The sequence below is a fragment of the Lasiodiplodia theobromae genome (assembly GCF_012971845.1).
Source record: "Lasiodiplodia theobromae strain AM2As chromosome Unknown scaffold_11, whole genome shotgun sequence".
NCBI classification, from domain to species: Eukaryota; Fungi; Ascomycota; class Dothideomycetes; order Botryosphaeriales; family Botryosphaeriaceae; genus Lasiodiplodia; species Lasiodiplodia theobromae.
Window position 1 is genome coordinate 821101 of NW_023336311.1, and position 19028 is coordinate 840128.

The 19028-nt window shown below is 44.0% G+C and overlaps 7 protein-coding genes across 7 annotated transcripts; 5 read left to right on the plus strand and 2 right to left on the minus strand.

Annotated features, from left to right (window-relative positions):
• Positions 1-765: 765 nt before the first annotated feature.
• LTHEOB_4380 (Nb-arc and tpr domain protein) lies at positions 766-3925 on the minus strand (the record flags this gene model as incomplete). Its single annotated transcript, XM_035513408.1, has 7 exons — positions 766-783; positions 842-2676; positions 2722-3084; positions 3145-3313; positions 3363-3653; positions 3707-3766; positions 3815-3925. 7 exons carry the CDS (start codon positions 3923-3925, stop codon positions 766-768), a joined length of 2847 nt encoding a protein of 948 aa, XP_035375084.1.
• A 987-nt stretch (positions 3926-4912) lies between these two features.
• On the plus strand, positions 4913-6789 carry LTHEOB_4381 (Amidase; the record flags this gene model as incomplete). Its single annotated transcript, XM_035513409.1, has 8 exons — positions 4913-5026; positions 5088-5277; positions 5332-5600; positions 5654-5825; positions 5877-6004; positions 6055-6238; positions 6292-6588; positions 6743-6789. 8 exons carry the CDS (start codon positions 4913-4915, stop codon positions 6787-6789), a joined length of 1401 nt encoding a protein of 466 aa, XP_035375085.1.
• A 597-nt stretch (positions 6790-7386) lies between these two features.
• LTHEOB_4382 (uncharacterized protein) lies at positions 7387-8006 on the plus strand (the record flags this gene model as incomplete). The annotated part of the gene is made up of 3 exons (XM_035513410.1): positions 7387-7710; positions 7774-7840; positions 7900-8006. The coding sequence occupies 3 exons, from the start codon at positions 7387-7389 to the stop codon at positions 8004-8006; spliced, it is 498 nt and encodes a 165-aa protein (XP_035375086.1).
• A 1116-nt stretch (positions 8007-9122) lies between these two features.
• LTHEOB_4383 (uncharacterized protein) lies at positions 9123-9401 on the minus strand (the record flags this gene model as incomplete). Its single annotated transcript, XM_035513411.1, has 1 exon — positions 9123-9401. The coding sequence occupies one exon, from the start codon at positions 9399-9401 to the stop codon at positions 9123-9125; it is 279 nt and encodes a 92-aa protein (XP_035375087.1).
• Positions 9402-10235: 834 nt separating this feature from the next.
• LTHEOB_4384 (Dipeptidyl peptidase iii) lies at positions 10236-12420 on the plus strand (the record flags this gene model as incomplete). The annotated part of the gene is made up of 8 exons (XM_035513412.1): positions 10236-10351; positions 10400-10601; positions 10649-11462; positions 11512-11561; positions 11613-12051; positions 12108-12181; positions 12236-12259; positions 12409-12420. 8 exons carry the CDS (start codon positions 10236-10238, stop codon positions 12418-12420), a joined length of 1731 nt encoding a protein of 576 aa, XP_035375088.1.
• A 1288-nt stretch (positions 12421-13708) lies between these two features.
• On the plus strand, positions 13709-14471 carry LTHEOB_4385 (Protein kinase-like domain protein; the record flags this gene model as incomplete). Its single annotated transcript, XM_035513413.1, has 2 exons — positions 13709-14238; positions 14420-14471. 2 exons carry the CDS (start codon positions 13709-13711, stop codon positions 14469-14471), a joined length of 582 nt encoding a protein of 193 aa, XP_035375089.1.
• A 3714-nt stretch (positions 14472-18185) lies between these two features.
• On the plus strand, positions 18186-18887 carry LTHEOB_4386 (NACHT and Ankyrin domain-containing protein; the record flags this gene model as incomplete). Its single annotated transcript, XM_035513414.1, has 1 exon — positions 18186-18887. The coding sequence occupies one exon, from the start codon at positions 18186-18188 to the stop codon at positions 18885-18887; it is 702 nt and encodes a 233-aa protein (XP_035375090.1).
• Positions 18888-19028: the final 141 nt, after the last annotated feature.

A 19028-nucleotide genomic window follows, 5' to 3' on the forward strand; every position in this document is an offset into this window, starting at 1 on the left:
ATCGGCGGCAATCGTGTAGGTGCTGCTATACGTATGCTTCGTCGTTGGGTACGTAAGAGATATCGTTGCTCTCGGGCGTAGGTTTTTAGTCTGCGATATACTTTCTCTTTATTTGCGTAGTCGTTTCGCTCGATAGATACCACCAGTGTTATAGTATACTGTTATTGGCTAAGAAGTTCAACACCAAGTTGATTACCCGATCGAGACAGCAACAGCAAACGTTATAACTTCTTTCTAGGACTACATTAATACGGCCCAAAGCGGGTTTAAGCAAGAAGTCGGATTACTATCAAGAGGTTGTACGGGTTGCGAAGCAAACCTATGAGTGAAAGACTATGAGCAATAAGGTCACGTGAGATCACGTGAGTGACGGTCCCCTGGGAGGACCGGAGGTCCGAGCCGTGACAACATACGAGCCCTTATAATATCTACAACAGCCGGGTGATCGCCCTATTAAAAATATAGAATCTTATCGGCGTCTCTTCGCACTTAAAAATACTTATTTAAGGTAGAAGATATACTTAAAGAAACAACGTTCGGCCTAGCGATAGGAAGCCCTTACAAGCCAGTCAAGGTCTCCGTCAACGTCCAACTTATAATCTGAGCCCTCGATGCGTGTTACTAGCTTCTTTCCCTCTTTAATCAACTTCTGTCCCTCTGCAACCAAATCATCATCATTCGTGTCTTTCCCAACAGCTAGCAGTTTTCTTCCGAGCTCCAATGTTGTTCGTGCAAGCGGTCCCAAGACAACTTCATCCGCACGTCTCAGAATCGCCAGAGCCTCTCGCAAATGTGAGATACATTCAGATACACGACCGAGCTGATATGCAAGACAACCTACACGGTGGTATGAAACTGCTGTCATCGTGTGGTTCTTCCCTCCGATGATGATGGACTCCTCCAAGCAATCCTTGTGGGTTTGGTATGCTGCTGGAATATCTCCTAAAGCACGCTGGATCATACCGTGCGCGTAGCGCGTGTTGAGCATGTAATTGGTGGTTCGGCCACACAACGGATGCTGTGACAATGCCCGCTCCATGTACCTGCAAGCAGTTTGCATTTCACCGTTCTCGTAGTAGAAATTTGCGATGTTGTGCAGAGTCAATTCGAGAAGTGCCGGCGTGCAACCCGGGCAATTCTCCCGAATCTCAAGGCCCTTAAAGTAGTATTCCCGTGCGCGGTCTCTCGATCCAAGTTTTCGGATGTGGTTTGCATAGTTGCTGTATGAAGTTGCCAGCTCCTGAATGTTTGGATCGTCTCTTGACAAGCAGGCTTCTCGATTCTGAATGGCCTTGAACGTGTATTCTGCGCCTTGCTCGCGTTTCCTGAGGTCCACGTAGATGGCTCCCATGTTGTTGTACACAAGTCCCAGGATCAAGTTGTAAGGCGGCGTCAGATCCAGACATATCTTCTCGGCTGTCTCCAGAACTCGTTTGGCAGTCAAAATCTGATCTCGCTCGTAGAAATACCAGCCGCAATGAGCTAGAGCCTCAGCGAAGGCAATGCTGGGCTTTAGCTGCTCATGATTATCCTGAAAATACTGGTCCAATCGGAGAATGTGCGCGCTGTGATTTCCACAAGCAGGGTAGAAATCAATCATGGATTGGCCTTTGATTTGGCGAGGGAAAACCTCAGACATGCAGTAGCAGGCGCATTCAAAAGCTCGCTGTCTTTCTGAATCATTCCAGCGTCTTTTTGCCGCATCTTGAACAAGACGGTGGATCATGATGACTTGTTCCTGGCCTCCGGTTGACCGCGACTCGTCAAAGTCAATGAGACCCAAACGACGGAGTCTTGCACGGGATGAGAGATGGGACGGTCGCTCCGAAATGCATCGGCACATCTTTTTTGCTGGAGGCTTCCGGAAGTGCATCAAGATTTGGATCGAAATGCCGTTCGGATCAAGAAGCGCCAAGATGTCCAAGAGGTCTATGGCGTCAGGAGCGGACTCCCTGAGTTTGTTCAACGACACGTCCCACACGGTTTTGAGCGTCTTCTCATAACCGAACAGTGCCCCAACAGCGTTATGCTCCATGATGAACTCCTCATCTTCGTGCGACTCCCACATTTCGAGAAGTTCAGAACAGCTGATGAAGTTCTCTTCAACAAAGCTCGCTACATGGCAAAGAGCAAGAGGGAGTCCTCCAACTCTCTCAGCTACCTTGAGCGTTAAGCTTCTGGACTCTGACCTGAATTTTGGACCTTGGAAGAGCAAGAAGTCTGCCGCCGCCTCTTGTGGTAGACATTCAACCTTCTCACTCGCAGTCAGAGGTGACCCAGACGCTTCAGGATTCCTGGACGTGAGAATGATGCTGCCGCCTCCTCCGATCCGAGCTGGCCAGTAGGGCTTGACGTACTCCAGGTCATCGGCGTTGTCCAGTATAAGCAACCATCTTGATTGGTCTTGCAAATACTCCTTGAACTTTGCCCTGCTGCCGTCTGGGGTCGCCGGGAGCCCGGGATAGAGCCGAGCTACTATCTTGTCACACTCGGTCTTCAATTTCTCGGCAGTATCGGCATACATCCAAAAAATTGCATCGAAATCGAGGTAGTGGCTGTGCGCATATTTCAATGCGATCTGTGTTTTTCCGACACCTCCTTGGCCGTAAAGACCAAAAGCTGGTGTGTGATCGAAGCTCTCATGGAAGTGTTGCTCAATTCTCGTCAATATCTGTTCTACAACCTGTCAGAGAACGTAATGCTTGGGGAAAGCGGACATACCTCGACCCTGGAAGCTTGAATCAACAAACGCGGGCAATTCATTGGTGATTATCTTCTTCGGTTGTGTTGAATACGATTCGCTTCGATGAGAAGCTCTTCCCGGCTGCGAATCATTGGTACCTGGTCCTTGAATTATGATGTTTGCCGTGAAATTGTTGCTTGGGGCAAAGGCATTGTTCGACCCAGTGGTGTTGTTCGACCCAATGGTGTTGTTCGACTCAATGGTGTTGTTCGATGTAACGATGTTTGGGTATTGCTGTTGCGAACATTCGAGTTGAGCATCGTAGTTCCAACTTGAGTCCAAAGAAGGGTGCGATGTCGATATCTTGGTCGATCTTTCACGTCGAGAGGCCACAAGGTTGTCTTGTAAGACGAAGTCAGTGCATGGAGATACAGATGTATTGAATAGCTAAGGAGATTAACCTCGGTTTTGTGCCACGATTTCTTCAGCTAGCATGTCCAAGCAATCGCGGACCATCTCAAAGTTGTTATCTTCCCTCTCAAATCTGCACATCTCCACATGATGCAGATCCAGACCTATTGTGTGCTTCTCCCATTGGACTTCCATTTTCGCCGAGTAGTCTGGAACAATCTGCAGTGCTATTAGCAATATGCGTGTCCTTCTCAATAAGCCTACTTACAACTCCCAGGCCAGGTTTCCCTTTTAGTTCAAAGAAACTCCAGATATTGAATGCGGTCGGGAGGTGGATGAAACTCTCGTGAATATCCATCACGCTGTCTGAAAATCCCTTGATCTGACTTGCTGACAGTGTGGAAGCAGATCCGAGCTTGAACGCTTTGGCTATTTTGCTTCCCATGTCAGCTAACTGAGCCGAGGCACTCCCGCGATGAGGAGTCGCTAGAAAGACTATGCCCGCATTGGACCTCATGAGCACGTCCGAATTGTTCCGCAGGGTGGCGGTAATCAATGCCTAGGTAATCAGAGTCTCAGTTAAACGTTACTACAAAGAGTCTTCCAACGCACCTGTTTCAGCACGATACCTCCCATACTATGGCAAATGTAAAGGCAAGGCCGCGCTTTTTCCTGCAGTGAACATGAGCATAAGAATTGGATCTGATGCAGTGTCATTACCCATGGTTTTCTTCGCTTCATCTCAAGTCCCGAGATCAGGTTGTTGGCAAAGGTTGTGAGCCTTCCTGTAGCACAGTCGCTAAATAGGTTTGCGTTGTATCCGAAAGTCATGATACGGGCATTCGGAAGGTGTGTTGGAAGTAGATCCGTGAGCCAGCAGCAGGTGTTATCAGCCGTCCATGTTCGCAAGGCACCACCATTGAGACCATGGATCGCAATCACACTAAAGACGTTAGCTGTGTTTGTATACGAGTATTCTACAACTTGCTCAAGAGTAATGTTTGGATTCTCCTGCTGCGAGCTGTAGTCTGATGGCCAAAGAATCGTCAATCCGCGGGGATCCTTCCTTGGAAGTTAATAATTTGACTTTTAACCATACTTTGTTCACTGCGTCGCACACTTACAGTTAGGTTTTCGTTGGTTGCCATTTTTTCTCGCTTTGTTCATGATGTTGTATCTTGCTGTTGTGCGAGTGCTTCCGTGCGCAGCTGCAAGGGGGAAAATAAGAGAGGAAGACGGGGGAAATGGTTCATCGCCATATGTGATAGCTGAATCCGCCCTTTATCCAATAGCAGTAACAATACACACTATTAAAGCGGCGAGGTGTAAGCAACATGGTCAATTATCGTTGCCGAGCCTTAGACGCACGCCACGCGTCTGGTGGCTGAAGTCGCGTCGCGATAATCATGCTGTAGGCAACAGGCAACCGTACATACGTGTTTGCCTTCGGCTGAAGTTGCAGCTGTCCTTATCCGTGTGCCAAGGCGGCTATCCGCGTCCAGCCGCTGAGGAGAATTTGTTGAGCAGGCTGTGCGACAGATGAGCTCTGCTACAGTGATTGACAACCAGTTTACCGCTGCCCCGCGGCCCTCTGACCAAGAAACCTCGTGTAACTTTGAGGGGACGCAAAATTCTTGCCGCCCGTCAACCGTCTCATCGAAGTGAAATGCGAAGGCTCGGGCTTCTCCATCCTGGCTACGGAAGCCAATGAGTTCAAACGTCTTCAGGGAACACTGGCGACCTTTACTGTTCGCCGGAACTGTCGTTCTTCTCTCTTTGGGTCTGCACCAACTGCGGTCGCGGAGCGAAATCACAAGAATGGGCTCTCAGAAGAGCAGGCCAGCGCCTCCCATCAGGCTACAGCAGACATCGATAGCTGACATAGCCGATGGCCTCAAGTATGGCCGATTTACTAGTGTGGATGTCGTTGAGGTGAGCAGGCGCCAGATTCTGGGACCAGGCCGCTTTGCTAACCGTTTGCAACGCCTGACAGACCTACATTGCGCGCATCAACCAAGTCAATCCTGAGATTCGAGCTATAAGCGAAATCAACCCAGAGGCGATAGCGATCGCACAGGAGCGCGATGATGAGCGTGCGGACGGACGCGACCGAGGAGTCCTACATGGTGTTCCAGTCCTGCTGAAGGACATCTTCTCAACAACAGACAAGCTAAGGACCACGGGTAGGGGCTCCTGAATCATCGTTTTATACTATGGCACTAATTGCACGCTTTCAGTTGGTTGCAGTGGCCTGCTTGGTGCGAAGAGCGCGCTCGAGGCCACGGTTGTCAAGAAGCTCCGCGAAAGCGGGGCAATCATTCTCGGGAAAACCGTGCCTACGCAATGGGCCAACTACCGTTCTCCATCACAGGCCTCGGGCGGCTGGTCTTCAGTCGGAGGACAATGCATTGGGGTATTCCACCACAACCAATATGCCTCAGGGTCGTCCAGTGGTAGCGCAGTTGCAGCGGCAATCGGTCTTGCTTCCGCTGCCTTGGGAACCGAGGTGAGATCTACCGAATAAGCCAAGGAATTGTTCCCCACTTACCATTTCGAAAGACTGCAGGCAGCATCACCAATCCAGCATCCAGAAGCGCTGTTGTCGGCTTGAAGCCGACTGTCGGGCTGACCTCGAGATATGGAGTGTACTGTGTCAGTGAATGGCAAGACAGCGCTGGTGTACTTGCACAAAATGTCAAAGATGCAGCGCTAGTGCTCAGCGCCATCGCTGGTGAGTCTCAGCTTCAGTGTTCTATTCGAGTTCTGACCCACTTTCTGTCAGGTGTCGATGAAAATGACACATTCACGTTCGCCGACCCTCGTGATCATGGGCACCCAGCCAGACCAGATGAAGGCACGGATTTCACCCGCTTTTGCATGGACGACGGCCTAAAAGGGCTAAGAATAGCGGTAAGGCTGTTATACACATACTTAAGAAATAGTCTTAACTCCTGTTGTAGGTTCCACGGCATGTCATGTCCGATGATGACGTGGTTACTGGGAGTTTCAATGAAGCCTTGAAGATTTTGGAAACCCTAGGGGCCACAATTGTCGATAACGTCGAGTTTTCAGAATGGAATCCGAAGTATAGCAAGACCGACAAAGAAGGCTGGAAACTTGCATTCCGCGTCGCTATACGGAAAAGTGCGTAGAAATACTCGGTCTTAAAGGACGCCAGCTGCTAACCCAAGATGCAGATATGGAAGCATTCCTCCGGACTTTCTCGGAAAACCCAAAACAAATCTACTCTCTGGCCGATCTGATCGAGTATACCAGAATTACTCCTGAGGAACGAAACGAAGAGTTCGGCATGACCGAATGGTTGGCGGCCGAAAGAGTTGGTTCGCGATACGACGAATCATCGGATGAGTTCAAAGAGTCTCTACGCCGACGGAATAGGATGGGAGGACAGATACCCGAACTCTTGGATCGCTATGACTGTGATCTCATACTCGTTACGGGCGCCACAGAGACAACTTCGAATGTTGGTGGCTGTCCGTGTATATCTGTGCCTTTAGGCTCCTACCCATCTGACTACCCCGTTAAGAGGAGATCTAATGGACTTGTGTCTTCTGGCCCAAATATTCCGTATGTAACCACCACTATGACGTACACATCTCAGCCTGGGCACGATGCTAACACTATCAGGTTTGGCCTCCAATTTGTGGGTCGGCGGTATGATGACGGGCGGCTAATTGCTGCCGCATATGCTTGGGAGCAAGCGAGGAATGTCAGATCCCAAATCCGGCCTGTCATCGAGCCGACAGTCGAGCTTCCCTCCCCTCATGCGAGATTCTAGACCTTCCTAAAATGAATGTTCCCCTCTTCGAGTATGATCAGCTGCATTACTATCAGGATGCAACGTTTCGTTTCTCATGTTACATGTGAAAGAAAACCGGGAAAGTCTTCCCGGGCTACGCATCGGCTGCATCCAACACACCTCGTGATGACTGCATGGCTGCAAGCCATGTTTACAAAAAGGTGAGTCTTTCTAGGGCCACGTGTGTGCATATTGGTGATGAGGCATGCATTGAGGCGTTCCAGCCTTGCATAACCGAAGTCACATTTTGTTCAGCCTGTCCTTTGGCGATCTCGCCAACTGGATGGCCCGACCGGTCATGCAGAGGATTCCTGATGAGCTGAAACCCGCATTTTCTCCCTTCTCCCACCAGCAAGTAGGCGTTCAGCCGCTATCTCTTTGTTGTGCACTTGTTCTTAGGCTATTCGCGTTCTCCGAAAAGGCTTCTCAGGTTCTTTGCAATCACTGGGTCCAAATTCTCCAAAGAGCATTCATGAGCAGCCCCATCAAAGCTTTGTTAGGCTACCTAGCCGAGTCTGAAGACTGGGACTATGTAAAGCCTTTCGAGATCAAGGGAAGACGAGCCCCAGGTCAGCCCAGAAGCAACATCAAGCTGGCATCATACGATGTCGAGATCACAGACGTCCGAGGTCTAACATGGACGCCGACCATTGAAACATGTGGGTTCCAATGGGTCCATCATGCTACTTCAGAAAGGTTCGAAAGCCATGCCAGCATTGCTAGCTACGTCAAGGAAATGGAAGTTTTCGTGAAAGACCTCTTGTCAGCAGATTGCATCTTCACTCTGGAGTACATGGTATGCTTTCATCATGTCGACATTGCTTACTGTGGCTGATATATCAATTTTTTTTCTCTTCAGATTCGGAAGAGAACCATGGATCCAAACGATCCTTCTATCCGACCTCCCAGCAACTTTGTCCATGTAGGTATGTGTCTATCGAACATGCTTGAGTGTATGTATATGTGCAAAAACTTACTGTTCCAGATGTCTCGCCCGAGGGCGCGGAGAAAAGGCTTCTGCATCGGCATCCTGAAAGTTCTCAGATGCTCTGCGAAAAACGGTATCGCTACCTCAGGTTCGACTTCTTTTAAATACGTTTTTGTTCATTCTAGTAACCTACACAGCATCTGGCGGCCCTTGTTTGGTCCAATCAAGGATTATCCTTTGGCTGTCTGCGACTCTCGGACTGTATCAAAGGATAACCTGATTCCTACAGATACTGTTTACCCAGACATCGCCAGCGAATCTTACTGTACGACATATGACAAATCCCACAAGTGGTTTTACCTAGGGAATCAAGAAGCGGACGAAGTGCTCCTCATTACGAACTATGATTCGCAAAAAAGCATTCGTGAGATATCACATTTAATAAAACTTTTTGGAAGCAAGAAAATAACTAACTATATAAGGTGTCCCTCATTGTGGATTTGAGCATACTTCATGCTACGCAGAGAACGGGAGAAAGAGAGAGAGCATTGAGCTGAAAATGGCAGTTTTCACTGGCAAGGAATGATTGTCGCTATCACGCTACCTAACCGTGGCATATATAGGCCGTACTATTTCTTAAGAATACAATTTATATACTTCCATCGCTTACTTAACTTTGACCTTTATATATGCCATCTAACTTACCATCGCCTACGCAAAATCCCTAGCGATAGATATTGCGGCTTTAGGTGTGCCACTTAGTATAGCAGAGGTACAGCAGCAAGTGCAGTAACAAGTGTAACTATGAGTGAAGTAAAATAAGGGAAAGAGAGTGTGTGGTTAGGAGTGCGGTAATAAAAGGCACAACAAAATACAGTCATTAAAGTTACAACGATAGAATTTACGATGAATTTTATCACCGTGGTAATAGAAATCGCGCTCAACGGCGCAAAGAAAAGGCGCCGCTACTTTTCTAGATTATAATAGCTACAGCTAGGTTAGTATATAATAGGCAATTTGTATGGATACCAACGTGGTAGTTAAGATCATAATATTTTAGATTAAAACAGCGGATACCTGGAAATATGATTTCATACGAAGTGTTTCAATTTGCTTCTCTCCTAATGGTAAATATCTCGTAACTAAACCAATCCTAACACTCATCCCCTCCATGATACACCTCGATCCAAGTGGTCGTGACGACAGCTAATGTTTGCATTTGTTATTTTGGTTTGTAATAAAAGCAGAACATGAGCTGATTACTCACGGATGAGACGAATTTAGGAACCAGAGTTTGTATCGTAGGCTTCAGGAGTGGTGTCGATGTTGTACCAGGGAACATCGAGAATGCTCGAGGTTTTCGGCATATCAGCCTCGTGGGGACGGTAGCTGGCTTTCCAAGGCTGAGCCTTCTGAAGACGCCTGCGCTTCAAGACATCGGCGGTGATATCTCCGGCAGAGTCAGTATCGACATGAGAGTTAGAAGACTCATCGTCAGTCAGTGGCTCGTCAGGAGCTTCTGTGCTGATGATGTTGGTATTCTTCGTGGTGGGAGACATCGGAAGAAAAGATTTCACAAAGTGGGATTTCAAATTGCGGGATGAGTAGTGAGAAGTGCAATTGCTGAAGCTTATGCGAGGAGTCGGTTGCGTATTTATCTTTTCAGAATCTTAATGGTTCTGAGGATCACATGACATTTTTCAGATAATCAATGAAGCAAGGCCTCTTCCTCTGTGGTCGGAGAGCGCCCTACCGCAACCCATGACATTTCCTCACGATCGAGGATTTCCACATCTCTCACTCTAGCCGGGCGAAGTTGCAGGGCGCTGCAAGGCAGGCATCCTGAGTGGAATGGCTAATCAGGCCTCCCTTTATCATGTAGCAACCTGAATTCTAAATGGTGGTGTTTGGAATGCAATCAGCTTGTGCAACGGCCAAGGCTTCTTCTGAGAGCACTGCCTACTTGCCCCGCATTCGCTCCCCACTTCAGCCGACCAACAACTACGTATCATTGCACCGCACTCATCCGGCGCGTGGCGCCACCCCGGCTATGTCCATCGTATGCAGCCTCGTTCACCGGGAACTAATTCAGTTGAGAAACAACAACGTAGCCTTGCATTGCAGCCATCCTACCGCGTGATGGCACCGTGGCTCGTTCCATTTCATGCAGCCACGAACGAATTCAGTGGTTTATCTAGGCAACAGCTGAGGGCGCTTGGGCGAGATGTCTCATGCATAAGGGCTTCTCTATTTCTCCTGCCGCTTTTATCATCCGCCAGGCGAGGCCGAGAGTGATCTAGCGCATGGTTCCCGTTTAATACCTCGCAATCTTCGCCAACAACACACCAACCTTTCCTGCCTTCGAATACCTCTCCAGAACTCTTGTCATTATCATGTCAGCCAAAGAGCTCTTGGCCGATACTGATCCGCCAATACTTCTCCTGTACGCGCATCATGCATTTCGGCAATTGGATGATCGTGAGAAGTTGTATGCTCATTACATGAGCCAGTGAGTAAACTCACACGTGACCATGAGCTGTTATTGATAATCTCCCAGGGCTGCGCATCATGGCGCCCGAATCATCATGAATCAAGTCTCCCCTGAATCTGAAGCCATCTTTGACCTCATTGCTGCACTTGCAAACTTCTGTGGCGGAGATTGGGAAAGTCTAGCGGTCTCAGCCGGACTTGGTGAAGCGGCGTTGAAACCATTCCTCGAATACGCGTCCACGTTCCTAGACAGTGTCGGGAATTATCGAGTCAGTATCCAACAACAGTTGATCCACATGTATCTGACTCGACGTAGGGCTATGGCGATACAAAAATCCTCCCGCGCATTGCAACCCGCGATTTTGAACAACTCTGTTCCGTTTCCGAACGCACTCAAGAGCTGTTCTGTCAGTTGAAGGACGCCATTTACGGACCGATACCCTCAAGGTTGGGGTTCCCATCGGATAATGCAATGAGTGCATTTTACCCAGACTCCCCAAGCATTACGGAGAACGAGATCAAGACTGTACAAGAGGCTTTGCTTGGTCAGGGAATGTCCCTGCAGAACACCCGGCTCAAAAAACTCTCGGGCACGAACGGCGGTGCCGTTTTTGAGGTTTTGGTTGCCTCTGTCAACAAGACCTCTCCAGAAGGGACAACAACTGTGCTCTCGCTTCCGGATCGAGTTGGCACTATTCACCTCGTCTACGGTGATTACTCTGTCCACTTGAAGAAAGTCTGCGATAGCCTAGAATTGGCGAAGCAGCATGCTACTGACGGCCTCCAACGCGAATATCTTGAACACTCGATCCTCTCTTTCCAGACTGGCAGTATAGAAAGTCACAAGGAGGCAAGTATCAGGTGGGTCCAGAATAGCAGTCCGACGGTTGAAACCATCATTGGCTTTACTGAGTCTTACCGTGATCCAATCGGAGTGCGCTGCACATGGGAGACTTTGGTAGGACTCCAAGATAAGTCTCAAAGCGAAGCTTTTGATAGGGCTGCTTCTCGGGCAATGAGGTACATTCTGCGGCTTCCCTGGACCGGTGAAACTGGCGGTGCCTCACAAGGGCAACCAGGAGGGTTCGAAAATTCGGAATTCCATCGGCCTGACTTCGTTGGGCTAGAGAGTGAGTGTTCAACTTTACACAATGAGAGTAGATACTCATTGCATCATAGTCTTCACCTGGAGCTCGGCGAATATGTGGACAGGCGTAAGCGGCCCACAGGTAAGTTATTAAACGCCGAAGAACAATTCAATCAAGCTAATAATTCAACAGTATCGTGACGTGAAACAAAGATACGGAAAGAAACACTTCACGATGACAAACAGAGCTAACGCCGTCAACCCGTTGGCAAAATTCCCATTTGTCAAGTCCAACGAAGTCAGTGAGTACGTCCGCCTGAGGATGATCTCTTTCAATACGATACTTGCGATCCATGAACTGTTCGGACATGGCTGCGGCAAGTATCTATCCGAGGTTGAAGATTCAGTTTTCAATTTCGACTCCAAATTCCCTCCAACAAATCCTCTCACTGGTAAACAAGTATCCACTTGGTATAAGCCAGGTCAAAATCCAAAATCGGTCTTTGGAGGCATATACCCCAGCTACAATGAATGTTTCGCCGAGTCTGTTGGGCTCTACTTGATGTCCGAAGAGGATCTACTCATCGATCTCGGTATCATTGGGCCACACACGGATGTCAAAACTGCTGATCGTAAGTAATGGTGAACCATAAGGAATTTTAATAGAGTGGTTATTAACCCCTAAAAGTCATCTACAATGCGTATCTTCTGATTGTCAACATGGGGATCGAGGGCCTCTTGACATTTGATCCGGAATCCAATGTATGTTATAAAGCTATTTCTCTAATATAAGAACCTGGCTAACCGAGGAAATAGAAATGGAACCAAGCCCATGCCAGAGTAAGTTAGAAACCAATCGAATGCATATAATACTAACTTTTCTAGGCACGATTTGGAATGGTAAAGTGTTTCATCCGCGCTGGGCAGGGGTTTCTGAAAATTGAGTACCAAGCCTCTCCCAGACCAAGCCTGACAATCCACCTTGATAGGTCAAAGCTTGAAAATGTGGGAAGAGTGGCTTTGGAGAGCTTGATACTCTCGTTGCACATTTATAGATCTATTGCGGATGTGGAAAGTGGAACAAAGCTCTATGAAGAGTTGACGGCAGTAGAGGACGAGCATTTGAATTGGAGGTCAGCCATGGTTGAAGAGAAACAGACGAGGCCTCTCTACATCAGGAGCAACACATTTATGGATGGTAACAAGGTACACGTGAAGGACTATCCCCCAACTAAGGAAGGCTTGATTCAGAGTTGGATGGACAGGGATATTTGACCAGTCCCAGACATTTAATAGAAGCACTCATTTCGTCATCTTACTCATTTAACTGTAAGTGGATATGCACGGTGACTTGTCGTCCCACAATTTGGCACGAGACATAATGGAAGTGAAAGGCTCTAATATTTAAAGGCACTCTCCCCCATCCCACACCCTTCCCCAAGTTTTTGCATTCCCGCTAAACAACTCCTCAACATGGATCTCACTGCAAGCTCCCACAAGCAGTACGCAAGACCATCAGGAGCCTACAAAGACATCAGCACACTGCTTTCTCGCTCAGGCAATTGGCAACCAGGTCAAAATGACGATGAGCCAGAGATAGCGAGTTGGGAGACATCAACCCTGAACCCACAGAATCGCATCGATAGTCTTGAGATGCCAGCGGAGTCTTTCTGGAGAGTTGATGCGCTTTCAGATGGGGGCTTGAAAGCTTCCGTCGTTCCCTTGGTGGTGGCGCACGGTCCTCCAATACGGATTGACGTACTCCTCCCCGACCAATCTCTACACCCCAAGCGCCTAAGAACAGTTCTGCAATCCCATCGGAGCGTCCATGTCAACGACCGTCGATCACCAGACCTTGGCATTTCCATTCATGTAGTCCGCGCATTGAACGCTTGGACTTCAAGGCTGGACAAACCTAACGAATTTCCCAAGACACTGGAATTTGGTTCGACAATCATTGTCCACAACATCGAATCGAATATCAATGACATGAAGATATCCATCCAACCAAACGAATTCGCGAAGCACGCGCTGACTGCGGAGGAATTGCAAACAATGTGGCAATTTCCAGCCGGAGTCTTTCCACAGTCGCTTCAGCTGAAGGATCTGGAGCTTGTCTACCATATAAACGACAAAGTCAGCATCGTGAAGAACACAAGGGATTCCGGTCAATTATGGGTGCTGAAATCGGATACCGAATCCTTGCGATATGTTTACCATGAGCTCAGGAGCCTTCTATCAATGGTCCCACATCCCAACATAATCGCTCGCCCAAACACCGTTGTATCAATGGAAGACATCTCCGGAAGAACGGTGGTCATTGGGTTTCTGCTTGAATTCCACCAGGACGGTTCTCTCTCCAACACTCTTCCTCTAGAGCACATGGAGGGCAACAGGCCAATCGACCGCCAAATCGAACGCATTCGCTGGGCAAGGCAGGTCACGGAAGCTCTGATTCATGTGCAACATCAATGCAAAACGTTCTACTCTGATATCAAGACCGAGAACATCTTACTTGGGAGACAAAGGAGCGGAAAACGAGATGTGTTGCTTATTGACTTCGAACAACGCGGCGCATCGAATGCTTGGACAGCACCAGAGGTCATTTACATCGAAAGACTTCGCTCGATCCTGAACGTTGTTGAGGACCACGCTTTCAAAAAGCGATATGAAGGCCTCTGGTACGACATGACTGGAAGTCAGTTCTCCATTACGGAGAAGCTGTACAGCAACCCACCCGATGGCTATAACGTACCCTGGATCTCGATGACAGCTGAAGAACAAGAGGCCGCAGAAGTTTTTGGTCTTGGGAAGCTTATGTATTGCATATTCGAAGGGAAAAGCTCTGTGACAAATTCGATCCAGCCGTCGCTACCGCAAGAGTCGAAGCAGGAGTTCCCAGTCTTTGTTAAAACTCCAATGCGACTTCGCCGGCTTATTGAGAGATGTACCCTTGGAGCTCGGGAGTACGATCAATCGAGGCCGTTTCTTGTTCGACAGGGAGATAAACTTTACCCTCGCGGGAAAACAGGTCAAGATGGGGAACTGCTAGGGACCGCAGAAGATGTGAAAGAGGTATCTAGGTTGATGTGGATCCAGGAACTCCAGGATTTAGAGCAATTTTGTAAAGCCAAAACCAGGTACAAAAGAGGCTGTGCGGATAGTACGGACATGTCAATTCTTTATTATCTACAAAGGCCAACGATGGGTCAAGTTCTCCAAGTACTAAAAGAGTACGAATACGAACTTAATAGTCTAAATAGCTAGACTATAATATACTAAACCGGCGTTTATTATCGCTACTCTTTAAATACTAGCACTAGTTCTATTATACTATAAGTACTAAAGTTTTTAAAATACTTTAAGTAAGAGTATAACTAACTATTATTTCGTTTTAATTAGCTAGTAGATTTTTAGTATAAGTTTATTATTTTAATATAAGATAATTACTAAATAGTATATATTTCGCGCCGCGTAGACTAAATAGTATATATAGAACTAAATAGTATATATTAAAAATTATATAATAATATAGAATTCTTAATACTAATTAAAACATAAGTATATTTTTATTTATATAGTAGTATTTAAATCTATATTTACGTATTATAATAAAAAAATATTATTTTTATAATAAAAATACCGATATATTTAGCTAAAATCTCTTTTAAAATTAACTTTTTTTTTATCGTATAAAAAAACGTTAATAATAACTAAAATTTAGTTATTTTTTATATTTTTATAATAGTAGAAAAGCTTAAAAATATTAATAGTAGTAAAAATAATTAATTTTTAAATAGAAACGTTAGCGTTTTAAAAATAAAAATTTTAATATATACTATTTAGTTCTATATATACTATTTAGTCTACTTAAATATTTAATATATACTATTTAGTAATTATCTCTTTTAATATTAATATTATAGCGTTATAAAAGTTTTTAGTCTTTACTAAGCTATTCTTTATAATTATAAAATATTTTTTTATCTCTTTTAGTATATCTTTTTTATTAAATTTAAAATCTTTTTACTATATCTCTATCTCTTTTACTTTTTTCTTTACTACTACTATTACTATTATTTTTTAAAATTCTTATTATTTTTTTTATTATCTTTTTTAGTACTAAATTTAAAATATTCTTTTATCTTCTTATTAAACTTTATATCTTTTCTATTTCTTTTATCTTTTTTACTTCTTTTTAATTATTATTACTATTTTTTTATTACTATCTCTTATACTAGATCTAAAACTCTATTTTTTAGTTTATAATTTTTTTACGTTACTAGTATCTTTTTTATATTATCTCTAATACTAGATTTAAGATATTACTTCTTAGTCTATATTTTTTCTACGCGATATATTACTAAATTATCTATATTTTAATTTTTATTTTTTAAATTACTTATCTATTTACTTAAGAAGTAAATATAAAATTATATATATTTAATAGCTACTAGATCTAAATAGTATATTTAAATCTAAATAGTATATATCTAAAATTTTATTTTTAAAAATATTAACGTTTTAATCTAAAAATTAATTTTTTTTATAATAAATATTATTTTTAAATCTCTTTACTATTATAAAAAGATAAAAAATAATTAAATTTTAGTTATTATTAACGTTTTCTTACGCGAAAAAAAAAATAATTTTTAAAATCTTTTTAACTAAATAAGTTAATATTTTTATTATAAAACTTTTTCTTTTTTATTAGAATTAGTAAATTTAAGCCTTAATAGTATTATAAATATTAAAAAATATTTATATTTCTTATTACGTTAAAGATTTTACGTTATTATAAAATTTTAGATATATACTATTTAGATTTAAATATACTATTTAAATTTAGTAGCTATCGAATATATATAATTTTATATTTATTTTATTAAAATAGCTATTAAAGACGCTTAGCTATTTATATTTAAAAGAAAATTTTAAATACTCTTTAGTAATATAGCTATTTATAAGCGTTAAATAACTCTAGTATAGCGTAGTATAAAAATATATTATAAAGACTAAATTAATTTATACTAGTATAAAGCTTTTATTAAATTAAAGTTATTTATATTTAAGAAAAAAGTCTATTAATTAGTTATAACTTCTACTTAGCTAGATAGACTAAAGTTAAGAAGTTTTATACTTTATCGTCTTTAAAATAAATAAACGAGTAATAAATAAGCTTAAAAATCTAATTTAGAGAGAGATATTATAAAATTAAAACGAATTAAAGCGACTTAAATAAATTTATAGCTAAAAAAAAACGCTTAAAAAAACGTAAAAAGCGCTACTATTTTTACTTTAAACTTTAATAATAATACGCTTTATCTCTAAAACGTTACTATAATTTAGTAACTAGTAAGCGCTAAATAAAAGACTCTTTTTAGCTTATCTATATTTAAAAAAGTTTATATTAATATTTAATTTATAGTTCTTCGCTACTTTACTCTAATAGAATATTATTATTAAGTACTATATTTTTTAATATATTATATCTAGCTAAGCGCTTTTTATATCTATAAAAGAATTTTAAAAGTAATTAATATATAAAAAAGAACGCTATTCTCGATTACGTAAGCTTTAAAATTCTTATTACTAGTATTTATACTAAATATAATTTAAAGACGCTTAATTAAACTATAGCTATAGTAGTAAATACTAGTACTCGACTAGTTACTAGTCTCTCTATCTCTTCTATAACTTCTCTATAATATAACTAAACTATAATTTTTTAATTTATAGTTCTTTACTTCTTTTCTCTTCTCTCTATAAAATATACTAGACTATTTTTTTATAGTTTTTCTCTCTTTTTATCTAATTTATAGTTTTTTTTTATTTTATTTCTCTTTTTTAACGCGAAAAAAGCGATTTATTTTTAAAAGAGACGTTTTTTAAAGAAGATATAAAAGAAGTAAACTATCTTTAAAGATAAAAAAAATAATCTACTTTTAAAAGAGATATAAAGGTTTTTTAGAGACGCGAGAGAAGAGATTTATTTTTAAAAGAGATAACTACTCTCTTTTTAAGAGAGATAAAAGAAGTAAATTACTTTTAGAAGAGATAATAGAAGATCTTTAATATAGAAACGATTTTTAAGAAGATATAAGAGAAGTAGTCTATTTTTAAAAGAGATAACTATCTTCTTTTTAAGAGGAGCGGTCTATTTTTAGAAGAGATAACTATCTTTTCTTTAAGAGAGACGAGAGATACGAGTTTCTTTTAAAAGAGACGAGAGAAGCGGTCTATTTTTAGAAGAGACGACTGCTCTCTCTTAAGACGACTACTCTCTCTTTTGGGGGACGGGAGAAGCGGTCTATTTTTAGAAGAGATAAGAGGAGGAGGCAGGAGAGACGAGAGAAGCGGTCTGTTTTTAGAAGAGACAACTGCTTCTTTAAAAGAGATGAGAGAAGCGGCCTATTTTTAGAAGAGACAACTGCCCCTCTTCGGGATAGACGGCGGTTTTAGAAGAGACGTTTCCGGGAGGAGAAGCAGAAGAGACGAGAGAAGCGGTCTATTTTTAGAAGAGACGACTGCTTCTTCGGAGACGCAGGAGCAGCAAGCAATCTCCAGAGACAAGAGAAGCGGTCTATTTTCAGAAGAGACAAGAGGAGGAGGCGGGAGTATATACACATGGGAGAAGACTGTGCGGAGGCTGACAGTCTGACGACCGGAATCGACATCATACTCGCCACGCCCGGAGAGAGTAGACAGCCACGGACGTATCGACTGCTTCCAGTTGATGCTTATCGCCATTCACGAATTCGACGAAATGACCCTCGACTGGTCCTGGTTGATGCTTGTCGCCACCCACGAATTCGACGAAATGACTTGTCGCCATCCACGAGTTCGACGAAATGGCCCTCGACTTCTCCTGGACCCGGATCGGCAAGACGGCCAGGGCCAGTCCCGGTTGATGCTTGTCGCCATCCACGAATTCGATGAAATGGCCCTCGACTGGTCTTCAATGGCTCGACTTCTACTGCTCCACCAAGAGTGCACGGTTCGATCGGTAAGACGCTCGTCGCCATCCACGAATTCGACGAAATGGCCCATGGCTTGTCGCCACCCACGAATTCGACGAAATGACTTGTCGCCGCCGTCCACGAGTTCGATGAGCTGGACCCCACGCACGGTTCGATCGGCAAGACGGCCAGGGCTTGACAAGTTGATCGTCACCTCCAAAAGAGACTCCAGCCACGGCGCGCTCCTCACCGGCGGGCTACCCGGCCGACGACATCCCCAATACCACTTCCACAAGGCCTACAACACGACTGTCGGCTCCGCTCTACCACATATCGGCGGGCAGGCCTGCAACACGACTGTCAGTCACCTAGCTCGCGAGGCATCCAGCAACACGACGGCACCACGGCGCGCTCCTTACCGCCATGTAGTCCTTGATGCCGAGGCTCCGCTCTACCACATATCGGCGGGCTGCCCGGCGGACGACACCTCTGGCCCGCGAGGCCTTTAGCAACACAATGGCGCCACGACGCGCTCCTTACCGCCATAAAGTCCTCTATATATCGGCGGGCTACCCGGCTAACGACCACTCTTACAAGGCCTACAATACGACCGTCAGTTACCTAGCCCGCGAGGCGTACGAGATCATCCA